This window comes from Phocoena sinus, chromosome 1 (genome assembly GCF_008692025.1).
Source record: "Phocoena sinus isolate mPhoSin1 chromosome 1, mPhoSin1.pri, whole genome shotgun sequence".
Classification (NCBI taxonomy): Eukaryota; Metazoa; Chordata; class Mammalia; order Artiodactyla; family Phocoenidae; genus Phocoena; species Phocoena sinus.
This window is the reverse complement of record NC_045763.1, coordinates 7075152-7097534: the sequence shown is the minus strand read 5'-3', so window position 1 is coordinate 7097534 and position 22383 is coordinate 7075152. Positions and strand designations below refer to the sequence as shown.

General features: G+C 51.5%; 1 protein-coding gene across 1 annotated transcript in view; it reads right to left on the bottom strand.

Annotated features, from left to right (window-relative positions):
* Positions 1–22099, bottom strand: part of H6PD (hexose-6-phosphate dehydrogenase/glucose 1-dehydrogenase) — a 33321-nt gene extending 11222 nt beyond the window's left edge. The window contains exons 1-3 of the mRNA XM_032630622.1: positions 21787–22099; positions 5087–5723; positions 3808–3925 (exon numbers count right to left, since the gene is read on the bottom strand). Coding sequence (XP_032486513.1) covers positions 3808–3925; positions 5087–5723; positions 21787–21791 — 760 coding nt within the window. The 5' untranslated portion in view covers positions 21792–22099. The remainder of the gene's footprint in view (positions 1–3807; positions 3926–5086; positions 5724–21786) is intronic.
* Positions 22100–22383: the final 284 nt, after the last annotated feature.

Genomic DNA, 22383 nt, shown 5'->3' with positions numbered 1-22383 from the left:
TCATGCCAATGTCAGAACAGGGACCCTCCCAAAGCAGTGACAGCTACACTGTCCTCAAGAAGTCTCCCTCCTTTCCCCTGCAAAAAAAAAAGAGCCTTCCAGCCAGAGGGGAATCTAGGGCAGCAGAGAGACAGCCCGAGCACACCCTGGCAGGAAGGCCAACTGCCGACGGCCTGGACAGAGGGGCTGCAGGCGCAGTGGTTAGGAGCTTGGGTTCTGAGGGGCCACCGACCTGGGACCACATCCCAGCACCCCCGGAAGAAAGGGCAGCCTGGCCTGCACAGCTGCACCTCAGTCCATGAGTGACCAGCCCCCCTTTCAGCAGAGCCCTTCCCAGAGGCCGCGATGAGGGCTGGCAGGGGTCACCTCCACACACAGGCTAGTGGCCCAGACAAGGTCACGCTTTGGACAGCCCGGAGTGCTGCTTCAGGAGACCCCGGCAGGTACCCAGGGTTTCTGTGGCGCTCAGGGGCTCGCTGGATGGGGACTCCCCAGAGGGGTACCCCAGATGAGGCTGAGAGCGAGCTGGGCGCTGGGGCTGCAGAAGGACCACTTCTCCCACCTCCCCTTTGCTTTCTCCCCCTCCTGCCTATGCAGCAGCCTTGACTGCAGCAAACTCCTCTGGGCCAGAGGCTACGGCCGTGGAGTGGAGGAGCCGGGGAGACATCCAAACCACCGTGCAGCTCAGAAGCCCCCGTGCCAGCGCCCGCAGCCCCTCCGTTTCCAGCACTCAGGCCACAGTCTAGGCTGCCACCAGGAGCTGGGCCATCCCGGGCCTCCCGGCATAGGAGTCAGCGAGGGGGGCGGGGGAGGGGGAGTGCCGCCACACTCTGTCCTCCTGCTTAATGGCCAGACCACGCGGCTCGGAATCCTGCCTGGACGCTTGCTGGCCATGCTCAGTCCTGCTGCGGCAGCTCGCCTGCTGAGCTCATCAAACGACATCAAGACACTGTGACCTCTGGCGGGGAGGGCAGTCTTTCCTCCTGCAGCCTCCCACCCCCAACCCCACGAGGAGGCACAGCCAAGGCCCTGATGTGCTGGGACAGGGCCTACTGGCCATGGTGGGGCGGCTGCAGGGTCCCCAGTTCCTGCAGGACCTCCCTGGGGGATGGGCTCCAAAACAGGACGCAGAGGGGAGAGCAAGGATCTGTGCTGGGGCCACAGGGCTGTACCAGGCCGCTCCTCGGGATGCAGAGAAGCCTGTCATTCTGGGTCCCCGAGCCCCAGGGGAAAGAGAGACAGGCAGACAGAAGGTGGGGGGCAGGGAGGGAAAGAGACAGACACAGGCACAGAGGAGAAGAGACCCTCTGTTCTCACTGTTACCGAGGACCCAAGTCCACAGCCCCACCCTGCGGGGATGAGCAAGAGGCAGGAAGTCATCCCACCATACACTACCAACGCCTGTGTATCCAACCAGCAGATAAGTGGGCCAACCAGGGAGACCCAGCACCCAGGACAGCTGCAGTCCTGCTGGCCACCTCTGACAAGGACAGTGGGCTGAACTATCCCCCTCTGGCTGCAAGCCCCTCAGGGCTGGTGGGTCCCCGCCGCCTGCCCTGCTCTGTCTCTCTCTGCCTCTGGGCCAAGTGGAGCAGCACGTGCTCTGGGGTTAGCAGCCGTGAGATCCACTGTCGGAGCCCACACCCCGAAGGCAACAGGGCCTGAGCTTTGGTCACACACAGCAGCCCTGAAGGCAGAGGCGCGGCGCCACCCTCCTTCCTGGACCTCAGCTGTTACATTGCCGTTCAAACCCGAGACTCTCCCTGCCGTAGGCCTGCCCAGGCCTCTCCCTGCCTTTCTGTTTTGCCTTCTGTTTTCCTTTCTCCAACATCCAAAGGTACCTTTGCAAGGATAAGCAGGCCTGCAGTTTGCCTAGCCCCTGGCTCCACAGGGATCCTGCAAATGACCTCAGATAGCAAGAAGGATGGGGTGGCAGGGTTGGAAGAAACAAGAGGCAACAACGCCAACTGGTAACTCCAGACATCACGGCTCTTCCCCAACCCAGGGTGGGCCCGGGAAGGAGTTGCCAGAAATGGGCTAGGAGAGAAGACCCCGTGTCAAGCCCAGGCAGAGAGGTGCTGGCCCCTGCCCCTGGCCCACAGCTGGGGTGACAGAGGCCTCCTCCCATCCCGCCCTACACTCTCAGGGCCGGATCTATAGCTCATCTCTCTGCAGATGAAGCCAGGGCACAGCCCAGCCCTCAGTCCTGCCACGACACCCAACACACACAGGCACAAGGAGGAAACCCACGGCTTGAGCCCTTGCTGAGGACAGGAGGGGAAACGTGGGAGGCTTGGGAAGGATCCCCGAGACCCACGAAGGCTCACTGCAGTGGGGAGAGCACCTCTTTTCTCATATGGGTTCCAGATGGAGAAACGCAGCTCCCCTAAAGGACAGCAAAGCCCTTCGAGGGCTGCCTCCTGCCTGACACCCCAGCCCACCGCCCCGGCCCCAAAGCACCATGTGCATCGTTCACTGTGGAGCCTGTCCTGATGTGTCACCTCCCCCAGTGAACCCCCGAGGTATCAGGGGACTGCGGCTGGGTTTCACGCCTCCCTATCACTGCAGCCCCCGGAGAGCTTCTATAGCACTAAACACACGTTCAAAGACAAAGGGGAGAAAGCTGAAGAGAGTCACCGAGGGAAAGAGAAAGAGACAGACCTCCTGGTCCCCCATCCAGGCCCGAGGGGCCCTCTCCTCCGCCCAGGCACACACTGTGGGGTGGGGACGGTGGCCTCCGGCACTGCCGCCCAGTCTGCGGAACACAGTGGTGGGGACGAGCTGACTGCAGTGGTGCAGAGCCTGGTGCCGGGGCCAGACTGCCTGGACCAGGACCCGGCTCCACCACTTCCGGCCGTGACCTTGGGCTCGTCACCAAACCTCATCTGTAGGTGGAAGGTAATAACAATGCCCATCTCATACGGCTACTGGGGGCATCAGCACACAGTAAGAATTAGCTTTAATGATTTGGGGTTAGAACCGATGCTCTGAACACACACAGTCAATGCTCACAAGACGTGACGGAATCACGGAACGCTGGAGCTCAAAGGGGCCTCAGCTGCTGTTGTTGACACAACCTGCTGGCCTCACAGATGAGGGACAGGAATGGGCGTGCTGAGGTCACTCGGATGCAGACACAGGCCTGACACTCAGGTGTCCCTACTCCCAGGTCAACACCGCTCATTCCTGTGGTGTTTGGTCAGCACTTCCCAGGTGTGCCAGGTGCCAGCGAGGCGCTGGGAAAGACAGATGGGGCGGGGATGAGACGAGGCCAAGAGCACAGAGGGGCAGGGAAGGGAGGCACGTGCGCTGAGCGTGCGGCAGAAGCGGACCTTGTCGGGACGGTCAGCAGAGGGCGCCCCAACCGAGTGACCAGTGAGCTGACAGTGAATGCACAGGAGGGACAGGAGGCGAGCAGGGGGAGGAGAAGGCAGAGGGGGCCGCTGGTACGAGCACTGCATACGAGCCCGGGAGCCCTCGTGCGAGCTGCCGGTCTCCACCGCACTCACAGGGAAGCCAGCTTACCTCCCAGGGTTCACTGCCGGCCAGTGTTTCAGCACCTGGGCCAAGGCTGCTTAACGGGACTGCACGCTCCCTAAGGGCAGCGACGACCACGTGGGCTTTGCCTGCAGGCACCCCGGGGTATAGCATGACCCAGAGCTGGGCACACGGCAGGCCCTGGAGGGAGACCACACACCGGCAAAAGCTCCCCTCTGAGCACTGGCCAAGGTGCGGGGGCCTGGCAGACCCTCCAGTCCCGCGGGCCGACGCCTCACAGCAGACGCGGGGCGGCGACCACTCACACACCTGCTGCGTCCACGGTCTCCTTCATGATGATCTCCACCCGCTCCACGTGGTGCCGGTTCCAGAGGCCGTCCAGGGCCTTGCGGTTCTGGTCTCGGAAAGGCAGGATCTGGGCCACCACCTGCCAGGGAAGGAGACTGTGGTGCTGTGGCTCCTCTCAGAACGAAGAGGGAACCCTGACCCAAGGAAGGGCCCCCAGCCTCTCTGCCCCCTGCTTAGAAGAGACGCTCTCAGGAGCAGCGGTCCCTGGACGCCAGGGCTTCACAGCCCAGTAGGGACTCCAGAAGCCTCTCCGTCACCTATACAGGGTTACCAGCTTTTTAGTTTGCAAAGAAAGAAAATATTTAAGGATTCTCTATCTTCTGTTATCATCAATTTTTAATAAAAGAGATATTTTAACACTAAAAATGGAGCAAGAAAAGCTTCAGATTGAATACCATCCAGTTTTGGGTTTTGTTTTTCTAATTTTTCCCATAAACAAGTGAAAAAACATAGCAGGATGGGCAAGTGGCCTGAGGACCTGTCTTTGGAATACTGCAACTCCAAATAGGGCTGGACGGAAGGCGATGCCTCTGCCCCAGATGACTACATGGTGCGCCGCCCCCCCCGCCCCCGTGGCCCTGGGCCCACGTCCTGGTCGGCACCAGAGAACACAGGTGCTCGTGTATTCTCTGCTGTGGTTTCCGGGAAGAGGCGTCCCGAAGGGGCCCTGAAGGTATGTTCAGAGAGAACTGGCCAGCTGACTAGCATCGCCCAGGAGGCTAGCCCCTCGCTCCACCACAGGGCCTGGATGAGAAGCATGGACTTAGGGTCCCTATTACATTTTAAGATCTCGTTACCAGCCTTCTGGTTCAAAACAGAACTCAGGAAGAAAAAGATACTGAGAAAGAGCCGATGGGTGCGGAGTAAGGTGGTTACATCTAATTCCCGCAGCACGCCCAGCTGGAAGCCAGGTCCACACCCCAGAGCCTCAGGGCCCCCTCTGCAGAGAATGCAGGGCAACGTGGAGACATCAGAGCCCGAACCCTGGCTGGGAAACAAAGAGGACAGGATACACTAAAGAACAGGTGGCTGGACACGTGGACATGGGCCAAGCAGTCCTGCCCTTGCCACTCACCGCCTTTCCTCCGGCCTCTTACCTCCTGCCCACAGTCAAGATGACCGTGGGAGCCCCGATTTCACGACGCCTTCAGGACCAATTCCGCCATCAGTGTGGCCCTGTGGGTGGGGTCTACCTGCACCAGCTCCCTCCACCCCAGCAGGCTCCTAGCTGCAGGCTCACCTGCTTGCCCAGGTAATGGTCCACCCGGTACATCTCCTCCTCTTGGAAAAAGCTCCCAAGTTCTGTGGCCAGCTGCTGGGCTGAGCGGTGGTCACGGCCAAAGGGCTTCTCGAGGACAACGCGCAGCCAGGCACCCGGGCCTGGACGGCAGCTGCTGTTGATGCTGCGGGCAATCTCTGCATAGGCGAAGGGTGGCACCGAGAAGTAGAAAATCCTGCCGGCCTCCCGGAGGCCTTCGTGCTGGACCCGGGCCTCAATGTCCTTGCTCAGGGCCAGATAGTCCTCAGGAGTCTTCAGGCGGCGGTACTCGCTCAGCTGCCGGAACTGAGCCCTGAGTTCAGCACAGCGACCGGGAGCTGTGTCCCTGGGGCAGGAGAGGGACTCCAGGACCTTGGCTATGACCTCCTGGCCCTGCTCGGTGCTCGTCAGAGCAGTCCCGTGGAAGCGAAAACTGTGGCCCTTCCCCGCCTCCTCCAGGTACAGCTGGAACAGCCCCTGCCATAGGTATTTTCTGGCCAGGTCCCCGGTGGCTCCCAGCAGGATTACGGAGACGTGTCCCTGGGGCTCCCGGGCCTGCAGGCAGCCCAGCAGGGCCATGCACACGGCTGCCGTGAGCATATTCCAAGCGCCTGCGTGCCTGGGGCACATGGGGGAGACAGACAAGGAACAAGGAAGGATCAGACACGGCTCAGGCGGCTGCGATGCAGGAGGGAAGCACACTTCTAGGTTATCAAACGCTTCCTGCCCGGCAAGAAGCAGACACCTTGTTCTCAGGAAGGTGTTACAGTCCCGTAGCTTCCCTCTCCCTCCTCAGCAGCTTGGCTTCTCTGCCTCGGCGGGTCAGAAGCCTGCCCCGTACGCAAGGACGACGCCACTTGCTAGAGGTGGGCCATTCTGCTGCAGGAGCAGGGCAAGGTGGCACCAGCCCCCAGGGAGGTCCCAGTGCAGCCGTGCCAGTCTCGTCCACCAAGCACGGGTGGCCGGGACCATCGGAGCAGCAGGCTTTGGTCTTGGATGATGGCTGGAACTTTGGGAGGACTCATCACTGCCCCCTCACTTCTTCCTCTGCTCTTCCCTTGTCAACTGGGCTCCAAGCACAAAATGATCACTAATCACTGCTACGGCACAGTGATCAAAAACACGGACTCCGGAACCAACTGGCTGAGTCTGAATCCCAACTCAACCCTTACTCTGAACAATTATTTAACCTCTCTGGGACTTCCCTGGAGGTCCAGTGGGTAAGACTCCATGCTCCCAACGCAGGGGGCCTGGGTTTGATCCCCGGTCAGGGAACTAGATCCCGCACGCATGCCACAATTGAAAGATCCCGTGTGCCGCAACTAAGACCCAGTGCAGCCAAAATAAAATAAATAAATAAACAAACCAACATTTTCAAAAAAAATTATTTAACCTCTCTGTACCTCAGTTTCCTCATTGGAAATAGGGGTATTAGTGGTACCTACACCGTAGGGCTGTTAAAAGGATAAAATGAGCGAACATTGAAAACATGTTTAGGAAAATGCCTATCTCCTATAATGCACTGTATAAGTGCAGCTATCATTATGGAATATTGCTAAGAGCAGCAAACACTGAATGCTAGCCTGGCCCAACACGGAGCTAAGCACTTCTGTGCACTGGCTCTCACTGAATCCAGGCAAGAGCCCTGAAAAGAACCAGTGGAGGGGGTACTATCATAGCACCCCCCCTCATTTTGCACACAGACAAGCTGAGGCTCAGAAGGTGAAGGTCCCGTGGTGGGAAAGCGGGGAGCCGGGCAGGCACCAGGCTCCTTGGCTCCAGGGCTGACGGGCAGCAATTACGCACCGCAGCCTCGCCAAGGTTAGCCTAACTTCTTGGCTAGTTTTCAGCCTCAAATTTGAAGCAGCTGACATGCAGGAAAGGCGAGAGGCCTTGGACCTGTCACAAATGCACCAGAGGGTTTAATTTCTCTGGCCTTCTGCTCTGACCAAGGCTGTAGGGCTTGATACGCTTGATTCCTATTCCATGGCTCTCCCATTCTCCAGTTTCCTGCCAAGGCCAATGCTTTGAAGGAAAGGCAGAGGAAGCGGGAGGAAAGCAACACGGGTTCTCAGACATAGGTGGGGGGACCGGGGCCCAGTCTGGGGTGTGGAAGACTGAAGAAGGAACAATAATAATTATTATATGGCAAATATTCTACCAACAAAGGATTAACAAAATGCTCAACTATGATGCTACGGTCTAGTTATACAGATAGGGACACTGAGGTTTAAAGAAATAGCAGGACTTCTGCAAAGGCCCTGCAGACCTTCCCACATCCCTTTACCATCCCCTGTATCAAGGGGCCAGACCTGCCCCTGACTCTGACATCGACCCCCTCCTCTCACTTTGCCCTTTGCCCCTTCCCCATCTCTCTTGAGATCCATCTCCAAGATGGCCCTGGTTAGTGGCCAAACCAAGATGAGGTTCCAGCAACAGTGTCTGCACCAGTTCTATAGGACACCAGACATTCCCATCATTGGAGCTTTAACTGAGGGACCAAGGGACCACATGAGCAGCCCCCCAGCTTCCTCTTCCGCTGTCCCTTTATGTGCGCTCACGCCCAAATCCACAGACGGCCCGGAGAACCATTCCGCTTTCTCCTCCTGCTGTCCTGTCCTTGGCCCTGCAAGCATTTCTTTCTCACCTGGCAGCCGCCCCTGTCTGGAGGGAAGGGAAAGCTGCAAGGTCAGCGCAGGAAAGAGGCAGCGAGAAATCTGAAGCCCAGAGAACAGCCTGGAGAAGGAGGAGCGGCCAGCTGGCAGCCGCGTCTCAGAGCTCCTGCCTGGATACTGGTAGCCAGAGGTCTGGATGCCCCTGGATGGGCAGGTGAGGGAGCCCCGAGGGCCAGCACGTCTACCCCAGCCCAGAAAACTGCAGAAAGCCGTGACGCTTGGCCACTTGGCCTGAGCCGACCCCCGGGCCTCTATTTAACCCTGTTCTGACTCTGAAGTCGGCTTCGGTCTTCCCTGCCCAGCCCTGTCCAGGCTCCCAGTTCCCAGGTTAGACGCCCTTATCTCCTGCTTACGTCCCCCGGCCTCCTTTAAACAAACACAGATCAGAAATATCAGTTACTGCAACACGGTTGCTTACTCTGTGGTTGCTGACCAACCAGGGAACCACCCTTTCCTAAACAAGTCAGGGGTGTGGCTCTGTGTGCTTGGTTTTCTTATCACCATGTTTTTTAGCCTTAACAGTGTTTCTCAAACTTATACGTGCTTATGAATCTCTTGCGGAGCTTTTCAAAACGCAGATTCTGACGCAGAGGATACGGGGATGGGGCCTAAGGTGCTGAAAGCTGGTCCAAAGAGCCCACTGCGAGGAGAAGGACTCTGGGACACGGAGCGGTGAAGCCCAGAGCCAGGGCTGTTGTCAGCGGAGCATCAGACGAGCTGGAAGGTTTTCAACCTGCCTCCTACTCCCTTCACCAAGGCAATGAACCTCTGATCCAGCAGGCCCAGGGCAGATGCAAGCACGGGTATTTCAAAGCAGTCTCCAACCGCTGAGACTTGCCCATCCCCCTGCAAAACCTGGTTGCTAACGACCTCGAGCCTAATACCTGACATTTACCAAGCAGTCAGCGTGTGCCAGACGACGTAAATGCACTATCTCAACCTTCCCTCAAAACACTGTTGGGGGGCTTCCCTGGTGGCGCAGTGGTTGAGAATCCACCTGCCGATGCAGGGGACACAGGTTCGTGCCCTGGTCCGGGAAGAGCCCACATGCCACGGAGCGGCTGGGCCCGTGAGCCATGGCCGCTGAGCCTGTGCGTCCGGAGCCTGTGCTCCGCAACGGGAGAGGCCACAGCAGTGAGAGGTCCGCGTACCGCAAAACAAATAAAATAGAAAAAACACTGTTGGGAAGGAGTTCTACAAGGATGCCCATTTTACGGATGAGGAAACGGTAGGTGAAGTCAACTGTTGAGTCCCAGAGCCTGAGGCCCCAGTCACTGTGTTAAACAGCTCCCTTAGTCGAGTGGAGGAAGGGGGCCTTTGGGTAAGAGGATGGGCTCAAGGCCACCTCTGAGCTGTGTAACCCAATTAAGTCACCCAGGCAGTCCTCACCTTACAAGTGGGCTAATACCCCCAAACTAATGGAGGCTTGCAAAGATGAGCTGAGATGGTAAAAGCCTTGCCATTTCCTCCTCTCAGGGTCTACAGAGCCCAGCCCTGCAGACAGCACAGGACACACCCCAGCATCTGCTGGTCCTTACACCCTGAGAGGAGGAAGACGGGTGCACAGGTGTCCTCCCTGCTGCCCCGACAGAGAATAAACAGGCTCAGAGAAGCCCAATTACGTCGAAGTCGAGGTCAGGGTCCCCACCCTGGAGCAGAGGGGAGGTAACAGGGAACCAAACGGCTCTACATCCACCTGTGGCCTAAACTGCTCTTAGGCTGCGAGGCTCTGCTTTTGAAGGATTTTCTGAAGCACTTCCTCCTGCCTCCTTGCCTACTCTGAGAGGAACGGGCTGTGAAATACAACCCCTACTAAGATTACATACTTGAACTTAGCCAAAAGACACGGAAGTGGCATTCCAACGGCTGATCCTGCTATGCATCGCTTCTATTTTTAATTAATAAATAAGAAAACTATTAGTGCAAAGTTTGAGCTGCTCCAGGACAGGAGGACAGTGTATTAGACTGTGGATTGGAACATATGATGGTCCTTCCCCAGAAGAATCTAAACACCACGTAACCCTGAACATGCATGTACCCTGGCGGGCCTCAGTTTCCCCATCTGTGAAGAGATGGAGCTAAAGGACCTCTACAGCACTTTCCTGCCCCTAAACTCTGTTTTCCAAGGAAAGGAGATAACATCTCTATTATCAGGGAGACGGCCACAGCCTTTCTGTAAGGGCACTTTAGCGCTTGCAGCCTTAGGCCCGGAAATACAGGACTGAAATAGGAAGCATGGAGCTGATAACTGAGTGTCACCCAGAAGTTAAGGCCAAACTCTTCGAAGCTATAACTTCAGTGTGTGGAGGATGCGATTTCATTTACGACGATTATTATTCAAGATACTTGCCAGAAACACACTACGGTACCAAGTGCGGTGCCGCGGAGGCATCCTCTGGGGTGACAAGGCTCATCCCAGAGTCGGGACTGACCGGGCCCACGTCCAGAGTCCAGGGCACCTCTCGCTGCCCCCAGCTCCAGGGTGAGGGGTTCCTACCGGGCAACCTGGGAGACTCACCTTGTAAAGTGCGGCTCTGCTAACATCCCCAAAGCTGTGAGCACTGACGTGGCCAGCCAGAGGGTATGGACCAGAAGCGGGCTTCCCGTCTGTTCTGCCCAAAGTGAAAGAGGCAGATGTGGGGTGCACCCAGGACCAGTCCCGGCACAGCCCCAGCCTGCGCGGGCGCTCCAGCGGCAGAGCCGTTTCTGGGAAGCCACGGGACGAAGCACCTCTGATCCTCTGGTCCCAGCAGACAAGTGGCAGGAGAAAGGAGCTGGGAGGTGAACGCCAGTGGCTGCTGCCGCTCTGATCCCTTTCCCAATGCCACGTGGACACCTTTGACCTCTACCTTCTGTTTGCCCAGCAGGAGGAAGGGAGATTTCCTTCAAATCACAGCTCAGGAGCTCGGAATGTTTAGCAGAATGCATGGGAGTAAAACAAGAGTTCAAAGTAAAGGTGACTTTTAGCTAAAGTACAAGGGGAAGTGCCCCGTCCCTTCTACACTCGCCAACTCCAATGTGTTTCCTGCACTCTCTCCTTTGCGTTCTGGGTCCTCCGTACATCCCCAAGCAGATGCCAGCCGGACCCTTCACGATGAACTGTGACCTGCATGCGTCCGCCTCAAGGCTGGACAGGGGACAGAATCCATAAGATCAGCTCTGAGGCTTTTTCTTCCCTAATCTCAGAGAATCCTTATTCATATCACCTCGTTAGGTATCATTCCTGGGTGCCTGTGACCCAAATGGCGTGCTGGAGCCACCGCATACCTGCACACAAGATGCCATGGCTAAATCTTCAGGCATTTGTCAAGTCAGTTGTTAAACACAGCCATTACTAAAAACCAAATTACACAAATTTATAACCAAAGAAGTTAAAAACAAAGGGATTAGGGGAATTCTCTGGTGGTCCAGTGGTTAGGACTCCAAGCTTTCACTGCCAAGGGCCCGGGTTCAATCCATGGTCAGGGAACTAAGATCCCACAAGCCAGTGTGGCACAGCCAAAGAAAAAAATAAATAAATAAAACTCTTAAAACAAAAACAAAACAAACAAAGGTATTAAATACTCAACACTCCCTAACTGATTTACTTCATTTTACTATTATCTATGCTCTTGACATTATTTAACCTATTGTGTCCATAAGGTGAAGATAGATACTCTGTAACGTGTGCTGGAGGCTGGCCAGAGTGGGAACATTTACACAGCAGGTGTCTGTCGGCAAATGCCATCAACCTGCCTCCCCACCACCAACCGCCACCCTTTCAGAGGTTGTTAAACATTCACCAGCACACAAATGCCCATACACCAAGTGGTAATTTCCAGTCTGGACTTTCTCCCCCTAAACTCCCTTCTCGTACAATCAACTACTACTCTGACACCAACAGCTGGGTGCCCACAAGACTTAACCACGTTCAAAGCTGAACTGCCTTATCCCCCAAATGCTCCAAATGCAGATCTTCCCCATCCATGGCAAACGGCACCTCAAACATTCCAGGTGTCAGGCCAGAAACCTTGGGGTCATCCGATCTGTCAGCAAGTCCTATAGTTTCTGTGACCAACACTTATCTAGCATACAACTACTTCCCACCATTCTCACCTCCTTCCACCTCTGCACTCTGGTCCCAGCCACCATCACCTCTGTCTGGACCACTGTAGGAACCAGCTCACTGGCCTCCCGTTTCTATCTTCGCCCGAACCCAGCAGAGTGATCTGTTTATAGCATCAGTCAGATCATGTCATTCTTCTGTTCGGTGGCCTGCGGGGTCTACACATTCTGGCCTCCCATCTATTACCTCTTTGATCTTTTCTCCTATTCTCTGCCCCTCTCTGGGCTCCAGCCACCCATCCTCCTGCCTCAGGGCCTTTGTACTTACTGTTCCCGCTGCCTGACCTACTTTTCCCTGCAGGTGTCCACGTGGCCCACTCCCTCACTAACTGCAATTCTTTGCTGAGATGTCACCTTCTCAGTGAGGCTTTCTCAGCCGACTCTGAGTAAAAGCGTAAACCTCCAATCCTCATCTCATCCCCTGCTTTATTTCTCCCCCGTAGTACATATCTGTATGTGATAAGTATATTTATTTTGTTTATTGTCTGTCACCCCCCCCCCCGCTCAAAAATGTAAGTGCCAATGAGCACAAGGGTTTTTGTGTTTTGTTCACTGCCCACCTCCAGGGCCTGGCACACAGAAGGTACACTATAAATATCTGCTAAATGAACAAAAGAATTCCCATTGCCCAAGACCACCATCACCTGTGTATGAGCACCTGCGTGTGAATGATGGCACGAAGGAATAAATCTCTAATGGTGACTTCAAGCACTGTGACACAGCACACAATGGCAGCAGCTCACTACCTGAAATGATACTATGAACAATAAAAGAGAATATAGAGCATTTAACTAAATGCCAAATACTGGGCTAAGAGCTTCACAGGCACCAGGCCATTTAATTCTTGCCACAGCTTATGAGACAGGTACTATTATTGTCCCCATTTTTAGAATGAGTAGAGAGAAAACTAAGGTGCAGAGAGATAAAATAACTTACTGAAGGTCAGGCAGCTCAGAGGTGAGAGGATTTGAATACAGGCAGCCTGGTTCCAGCACTTACTTCCCACCTACCTGTAAAACGTGTGACTACAACCCCAAATAGCAAATTTAAAACACTGTTTTAGGGGCGTTCCTGGTGGGGCAGTGGTTGAAAATCCGCCTGCCAATGCAGGGCACACGGGTTCGAGCCCTGGTCCGGGAAGAGCCCACATGCCACAGAGCAACTAGGCCTGTGCGCCACAACTACAGAGCCTGAGCTCTAGAGCCCCTGAGCCACAACTGCTGAATCCCACACGCCACAACTACTGAAGCCCGTGCGCCTAGAGCCTGTGCTCTGCAACAAGAGAAGCCACCGCAATGAGAAGCCCGCGCACCGCAACGAAGAGTAGCCCCCGCTCGCCACAACTAGAGAAAGCCCACGCACAGCAGCATCAAAGACCCAATGCAGCCAAAAATAAATAAGTAAATCACAAAAAAAAAAACCAAAAAAACCCCACTGTTTTAGTGTGGACACTGATTCTGCTCCCCTCCAAGACTGGAATGACAGTGGTCTAAACACTCACGTAAGCGACCCAAGCTGGTCGGCAGCTCTGCTTCCCTGCTGTGAATGGCCGTGGCCTCCCACGTCCACTCTAACAGTGATTCGCTCACCTTCGTTCTAACGTCACGAAAACACTGTATTTAAGCCTGAGCTGCTTTCTTTAAACCTGGAAGGCCCTTTGCCGGGGACGGGCTCGTTTCTGCACTCCTTAGCCACTTAGTAGCTGTGTGAGCTTACACAAGTTATTTAACCCCTCCCAACCTCGACCACAGAGTGGGAAAACAAGTCGATGAGAAGCACGAAAGGAGACAGTCCATATAAAGCACTTGGCACGGTGCTCGGCACGCTCACGCCGTAGCACCCGAGAAATGTTAGCCTCTGTCACTATCAAACCAAGAACATCAGAGTAAGGCGACTTCTCCCGCTCGTCTCCTGGAACTGCCATAGAACCAGTTAACTTCCCACAACAGAAAAAAATCAAAGGGATATAATGCTGAGATGGTTAAAAAAAAGTCCCCACCCCAGCCCATGAGGGGTTTATAATCTGGCCCAAAGAATACAGGAGTAGAGTAAACCTCTAACTCTGCAGCCCTGGGCCTTTCACTTAACTTACTCAGGGCCTTTTCTCCAGGTGGAAAATGGGGATCGTCCACCTCATTTTAATGTCTGGGGGGAAAAACCCCCGTATCATGACGGTGAAAATACTTTGAGAGGTAATGGTGGTAAGAGGTCTCCTAGACAGAGAGCCACCCAGCTCCCAGCTCGGGGCAACAAAAAGCAAAACCAGACATCCTGCTCTGTCCGTGGGTTAGGGCCTGGCAGAGTCCATGGTGGAATCTGGCAACAAGCAGTGACATTCTGCCTCGTTCCATCAATAAAGGGAGAAGTGGGTGGGCCACAGAGGACCAAAGGTGCCTCCTGGTTTCCCTGTGCCCACAGATTTGACTGTTTCCCTTTTAAACAGCCTAAAACCATCTGACAATAAGAGTCACTTAGTAAATTCTAGTCTTTGGATGAAAATAACTTTGAATGTTTGCCTGGAGTGGTTATTTGCTGAGCAGTTATGTACCTCAAAGAAACATGTACACAAAATACTGCCTAAGAATGAGCTCTGTGCATGCCAAACACTGAGCCTTTTTATCTCAGGTGCTCCTAAAACTTGCCAAAAGATTAGCCTCATAAGCTGATCACTGTAGAAAATGTACAACATAATTTAAAACACAGCCTGCTGGATGCTGGTGGGGGACCTCGACGCCCAAGGAGACAGGAGGAACCCCCAAACGAACCGGTAGGACGTGGGGGGACTGAGCAGGGAGGAGAATTGGAGGCCGGAGGGCACCCCTGGGGGGGGTGGCTGAGAGGGGGGAGGGGTCCCCACACCTGGAGGTACCCTTGGGGGCTCGTATCAGGGGGGAGTACGCCCAGCATTTCCTCTGCCCAGTTGGCTGGGGAACCCTGCCCAGTTATTGGGCTGGGTCCTAAGCCCGCCCTCAGAGGCCCCCTCAGGGCTCCATTTGTCCTGGGGGCGTAGGAGGGAGGCCGGAGGAGAACAGGAAAGGCAGGCGGGAGGGGCACTCCATGACCGGAGGAGCGGGAGTGGGAGAGGAGCAGAGGGTGTTGGCCCCACCCACTCGACACTGGGAAGCATTCTGGGCTCCCAGGTGGGGTTCCCCCGCCCCCTGAGACTAGAGGCGTGAGGCACGCCTGGGTCCCTTCTGTTCCACTGAGCCTAAGCCCCACCCCCACACCTCCCGGGGCCTTTTCCAGCCTTGTGGTCCTAAGCATAGGCCCCGCCCACCACCCAAACCCCGCCCCTGCTTAGGCCGTGCCCTCCACAGCCAAGGTCTTTTCCACCTTTTTTTTACTACTGCAGTTCTGTTTTACCTTCCGGTTGTTGTTTCATCTATATTTTTATTTTTATATTCTTTCTAACATACCTGTTCATTTCCTAGTCTAATTTTTTTACTTTGTTATTGTTCTCTCTTTTTTCTTTTTTTGCCACCTGACACGGAGTGCTGGACCTTGGTTCACGAGTCAGGTGTTGGGCCAAAGCTCCTGAGATGGGAGCTCCAAATATGAACCACTGGACAAACAGAGAACCTCAGACCCTAGGGAATATTCATCAGAGTGAGGTCTCCCGGAGCTCCTCATCTCAGCACCAAGACCAGCTCTACACACCAGCCTACAAGCTCCAGTGTTGGAAGCCTCAGGCCAAACAACCAGTACGAAAGGAACACAACACAATCCAACTCATAAAAAAAAAAAAAATGAGATGGCAAAAAAATATGTCACAGATGAAGGAGCAAGGTAAAATCCTACAAGATCAAATAAATGAAAAGGAAATAGGCAATCTACCTGAAAAAGAATTCAGAGTAATGATAGTAAAGATGATCCAGAATCTCAGAAATAGAATGGAGGCATGGATTGAGAAAATACAAGAAATGCTTAACAAAGATCTAGAAGAACTAAAGAACAAACAGAGATGAACAACACAATAACTGAAATGAAAAATACCCTAGAAGGAATCCATAACAGAATAACAGAGGGAGAAGAACGAATAAGTGAGCTGTAAGACAAAAAGGCAGAAATAACTGCTGAGGAGCAGAATAAAGAAAAGAGAATGAAAAGAATTGAAGACAATCTCAGAGACCTCTGGGACAACACTAAGCACACCAACATTCGAATTACAGGGGTCCCAGAAGAAGAAGAGAAAAAGAAAGGGTCTGACAAAATATTTAAAGAGATTATAGTTGAAAAGTTCCCTAACATGGAGAAGGAAATAGTCACCCAAGTCCAGGAAGCACAGAGAGTCCCACAGGATAATCCCTAGGAGAAACACACCAAGACACATATTAATCAAACTAACAAAAATTAACTTCAAAGAAAAAATATTAAAAGCAGCAAGGGAAAAACACAAAATAACATACAAAGGAATCCCATAAGGTTATCGGCTGATTTTTCAGTGGAAACTCTGCAGGCCAGAAGGGAGTAGCAGGATATACTTAAAGTGATGAAAGAGAAAAACCTACAACCAAGATTACTCTACCCAGCAAGGATCTCATTCAGATTCAACGGAGGAATCAAAAGCTTTTCATATAAGCAAAAGCTCAGAGAATTCAGCACCACCAAACCAGCTTTACAACAAATGCTAAAGGAACTTCTCTAGGCGGGAAACACAAGAGAAGAAAAAGACCCACAAAAACAATTAAGAAAATGGTAATAGGAACATACATATCAATAATAACCTTGAATGTAAATGGATTAAATGCCCCAACCAAAAGACACAGACTGGCTGAATGGATACAAAAACAAGACCCATCTATATGCTGTCTACAAGAGACCCACTTCAGACCTAGGGAAACATACAGACTGAAAGTGAAGGGGGGGGTGGAAAAAGATATTCCATGCAAATGGAAATCAAAAGAAAGCTGGAGTAGCAATACTCGTATCAGATTAAATAGACTTTAAAATACTGTCACAATAGATAAGGAAGGACACTACATAATGATCAAGGGATCAATCCAAAAAGAAGATATTAACAATTACGAATGTTTAGGCACCCAACATAGGAGCACCTCAATACATAAGGCGAATGCTAACAACCATGAAAGGGGAAATCGACAATAACACAGTAACAGTAGGGGACTTTAACACCCCACTTACACAAATGGACAGATCATCCAAACAGAAAATAAATAAGGAAACACAAGCTTTAAATGACACAATACACCAGACAGATTTAATTGATATTTATAGAACATTCCACCCAAAAGTGGCAAAATACACTTTCTTCTCAAGTGCACATGGAACATTCTTCAGGATAGATCACATCTTGGGTCACAAATCAAGCCTCAGAAAATTTAAGAAAATTGAAATCGTATCAAGCAACTTTTTTCACCACAACGCTATGAGACTGGAAATCAATTACAGGAAAAAAACTGAAAAAAACACAAATACATGGAGGCTAAACAGTGCACTACTAAATAACCAAGAGATCACTGAAGAAATCGAAGAAGAAATTTAAAAATACATAGAAACAAATGACAACGAAAACACGACAACCCAAAACTTACGGGACATGGCAAAAACAATTCTAAGAGAGAAGTTTATAGCAATTCAATCTCACCTCAAGAAACAAGAAAAATCTCAAATAAACAATCCAACCCTACACCTAAAGCAACTAGAGAAAGAAGAACAAAGAAAACCCAAAGTCAATAGAAGGAAAGAAGTCATAAAGATCAGAGCAGAAATAAATGAAATAGAAATGAAGAAAACAATAGCAAAGATCATAAAACTAAAAGCCGGTTCTCTGAGAAGATAAACAAAAATTGATAAACCCTTAGCCAGCCTCATCAAGAAAAAGAGGGAGAGGACGCAAATCAATAAAATTAGAAATGAAAAAGGAGAAATCACAACTGACACTGCAGAAATACAAAGGATTATAAGGGACTACTACAAACAACGATATGCCAATAAAATGCACAACCACGAAGAAATGGACAAATTCTTGGAAAGGGACAATTTTCCAAGACTGAACCAGGAAGAATTAGAAAATATAAACAGACCTATCAGAAGTAACGAAATTGAAACTGTAACTAAAAATCTTCCAAGAAACAAAAGTCCAGGACCAGATGGCTTCACAGGCGAATTCTACCAAACATTTAGAGAAGAGCTAACACTGATCCTTCTCAAACTCTTCCAAAAAATTGCAGAGGGAGGAACACTCCCTAATTCATTCTATGAAGCCACCATCTCCCTGATACCAAAAGCCAAAAGAAGATACCACAAAAAAAGAAAATTATACACCAATATTACTGATGAACATAGATGTAAAAATCCTGAACAAAATACTAGCAAACAGAATCCAATAACATATTAAAAGGATCATACACCATGATCAAGTGGCATTTATCCCAGGGATGCAAGGATTCTTCAATATACACAAATCAATCAATGTGATACAGCACGTTAACAAATCGATGATCATCTCAATAGATGCAGAAAAAGCTTTTGGCAAAATTCAACACCCATTTATGATAAAAACTCTCCAGAAAATAGGCATAAAGGCAACCTACCTCCACACAATAAAGGCCATATATGACAAACCCACAGCAAACATCATACTCAATGGTGAAAAACTGAAAGCATTTCCACATGATCAGGAACAAGACAAGGATTCCACTCTTGCCACTCTTATTCAACATAGTTTTGGAAGTCCTAGCCATGGCAATCAGAGAAGAAAAAGAAATAAAAGGAACAGAAACTGGAAAAGAAGTAAAACTGTCACTGTTTGCAGATGCCATGATACTATACACAGAGAATCCTAAAGATGCCACCAGAAAACTACTAGAACTAATCAATGAATTTGGTAAGGTTGCAGGATACAAAATTAATGCACAGAAATCTCTGACATTCCTATACACTAACAATGAAAAATCAGAAAGAGAAATTAAGGAAACAATCCCATTTACGATCACAACAGAAAGAATAATATACCTAGGAATAAACCTATCTAAGAAGGCAAAAGATGTGCACTCAGAAAACTATAAAACACTGATGAAAGAAATCAAAGATGACATAAACAGATGGAGAAATATACCATATTCTTGGATTGGAAGAACCAATATTGTGAAAATGACTATACTACCCAAGAAATCTACAGATTCAATGCAATCCCTATCAAACTACCAATGGCATTCTTCACAGAATTAGAACAAAAAAGTTTACAATTCATATGGAAACACAAAAGTCCCCAAATAGCCAAAGCAATCTTGAGAAAGAAAAACAGAGAGGGAGGAATCAGGCTCGCCGACTTCAAACTATACTACAAAGCTACAGTAATCAAGACAGTATGGTACTGGCATAAAAGCAGAAATATAGATCAATGGTACAGATAGAAAGCCCAGAGATAGACCCACGCACATATGGTCACCTAATTTACAACAAAAGAGGCAAGAACATACAACGGAGAAAAGACAGCCTCTTCAATAAGTGGTGCTGGGAAAACTGGACAGCTACATGTAAAAGAATGAAATTAGAACACTACCTAACACCATACACAAAAATAAACTCCAAATGGATTAAAGACCTAAATGTAAGACCAGACACTACAAAACTCTTAGAAGAAGACTTCCCTGGTGGCACAGTGGTTAAGAATCTGCCTGCCAATGCAGGAGACATGGGTTCGAGCCCTGGTCAGGGAAGATCCCACATGCCGAGGAGCCACTAAGCCCTTGTGCCACAACTACTGAGCCTGCGTGCTAGAGCCCATGAGCCACAACTACTGAGCCCGTGTGCCACAACTACTGAAGATGTCGCACCTAGAGCCTGTGCTCCGCAACAAGAGAAGCCACCCTAATGACAAGCCCACGCACTGCAACAAAGAGTAGCCCCCGCTCGCCACGACTAGAGAAAGCCCGTGCACAGCAACGAAGACCCAGTGGAGCCAAAAATAAATAAATAAATTAAAAAAAAAAAAAACTCTTATAGGAAAACACAGGAAAACCACTCTTTGACATAAACCACAGCAAGATCTTTTTTGGCCCACCTCCTAGAGTAATGAAAATAAAAACAAAAATAAACAAATGGGACCTAGTTAAACTTAAAAGATTTTGCACAGCAAAGGAAACCATAAACAAGACGAAAAGACAACCCTCAGAATGGGAGAAAATATTTGCGAATGAAACAACGGACAAAGGATTAATCTCCAAAATAAACAAACAGCTCATGGAGCTCAATATCAAAGAAACAAACAGTCCAATTAAAAAATGGGCGGAAGACCTAAATAGACATTTCACCAAAGAAGACATACAGATGGTCAAGAGGCACATGAAAAGATGCTCAACATCACTAACTATTAGAGAAATGCAAATCAAAACTACAATGAGGTATCACCTCATGCTGGTCAGAATGGCCATTATCAAAAAATCTAGAAACAATAAATGCTGGAGAGGGTGTGGAGAAAAGGGAACCCTCTTGTACTGCTGGTGGGAATGTAAATTGATACAGCCACTATGGAGAACAGTATGGCGGTTCCTTAAAAAACTAAAAATAGAACTACCACATGACCCAGCAATCCCACTACTGGACATATACCCTGAGAAAACCATAATTCAAAAAGACACATGCACCCCAATGTTCACTGCAGCTCTATTTACAATAGCCAGGACATGGAAGCAACCTAAATGTCCATTGACAGATGAATGGATAAAGATGTGGCACATATATACAATGGAATATTACTCAGCCATAAAAAGGAACGAAATTGAGTTATTTGTAGTGAGGTGGATGGATCTAGAGTCTGTCATACAGAATGAAGTAAGTCAGAAAGAGAAAACAAATACCGCATGCTAACGCATATATATGGAATCTAAAAAAAAAAAAAATGGTACTGATGAACCTAGTGGCAGGGCAGGAATAAAGACGTAGACATAGAGAGTGGACTTGAGGACACGGGGTGCGGGGGGGGAAGCTGGGGTGAAGTGAGAGTGGCATTGACACAAATGTAAAATAGATGGCTAGTGGGAAGCAGCAGCATAGACAGGGAGACCAGCTCTGTGCTCTGCGAGGACCTAGAGGGGTGGGATAGGGAGGGTGGGAGGGAGGCTCAAGAGGGAGGGGATATGGGGATATATGTATACATATGGCTGATTCACTTTGTTGTACAGCAGAAACTGCAGAAACGAACACAGTATTGTGAAGCAATTATACTCCAATAAAGATCTATAAAAATAAAAAATATATACATGGAAAAAAAATACACCTGGTCTACCCAGGTTTCCCTCATTGGCTACCTTTCACGAGCTACGGGCCTGGTGGGGGGTGGGGACAGAGGGTTGGGGGACAAGCAATTTCGGCTTATGATTTTTCCAGAAGTTCTCACTTCCAGCTACACATACAAGTTTGAGTGAGCAGATTTTCAGAGACCCAGATAGGTTTACTTCTGCAAAACCATTCACTGGATGGATGTGTTTGAAACGCTGATCGAAACCTGATCGCTAATGCCAAAGATTAAGCAGATTCCGGGGTGGGGGAGTGGGGAAGCCGCAAGTTCCTCCTCTCACTGATCTGAACTGCAGAAGGCCTAGGAAAGGGGATGCCGCCGGCCCCTCCGGACCAGCCTCGGCCGCGCCCGGCTGCCTCCTCCCCACCCGCCACCAAACACAACTGCCGCGTCAGGGGATCTACGGAGGCAGAAGCGAACAATAATTTATTTCGCGGAAGGAAGGCGGAGAAGGGAATTCGGGCGGGTGGGTGGTGTCTGGGGTGACTCTTCCCAACTGAACGCCCAAGGACTTCACAGCCACGAGGGGCCGGCCTCCCGGGCCTGCAGGTTCGGCTGGACGCGAGCACGCGGTCACCCTCCGGCTGTAAATAATTCCTGCGGCCAAAGGAGCCGGAGAGAAAGCGGGGGATGCAGCTTACTTCATCTCGCCCGTCAGAGCCGGCCGCTTCTCCGGGAAACGTCGGGGGCTGCGCAGGGCGCCTGGTGCTGTGGGCCGAGCTCAGGCCAGGCAGGGGCCCCACGCATCCTCTTCCGCCCGCCGGGCCCACCCTAGCAGGGGCGCGTCACGCGGCCCCGCGCCTGACGCGCGCTCGGGTTTCGCCAGCGACGCCGGGGGCGGCGAACGGGGAGGGCGCGAGGCCAGGTCCGGCCCGACCGACCCTTCCCGGCCCAACCCGAGACTCGTCACTGTCCGCGAGGGCGCTGCAGCCGCGGGACCTTGGCCTCAGACCCCTGCGGTCTCGGCGCGCGCGCGCAGAAGGGCCCCCCCACCGGGTCAGGGACGCGCACGCGCAGTGGGACCAGGCGAGGGGCGCGCGCAGTGGGGCCGAACCAGGGGCGGGTGGCGGAGGCGCAGGCGAGACCACGCCCCCTAGCTCCGGTCGCTGTGGGTAGGGCTAGGGGTCGGGGTCTGGGCCCTCCCACATGATTCCTTGGTTCCCGTGGATGGGCTGGACTTAAGAACGAAGTGAGCGAACCCTTCTCTGTCGCCTTGGGTTCTCTTGTGCATCGTAGAG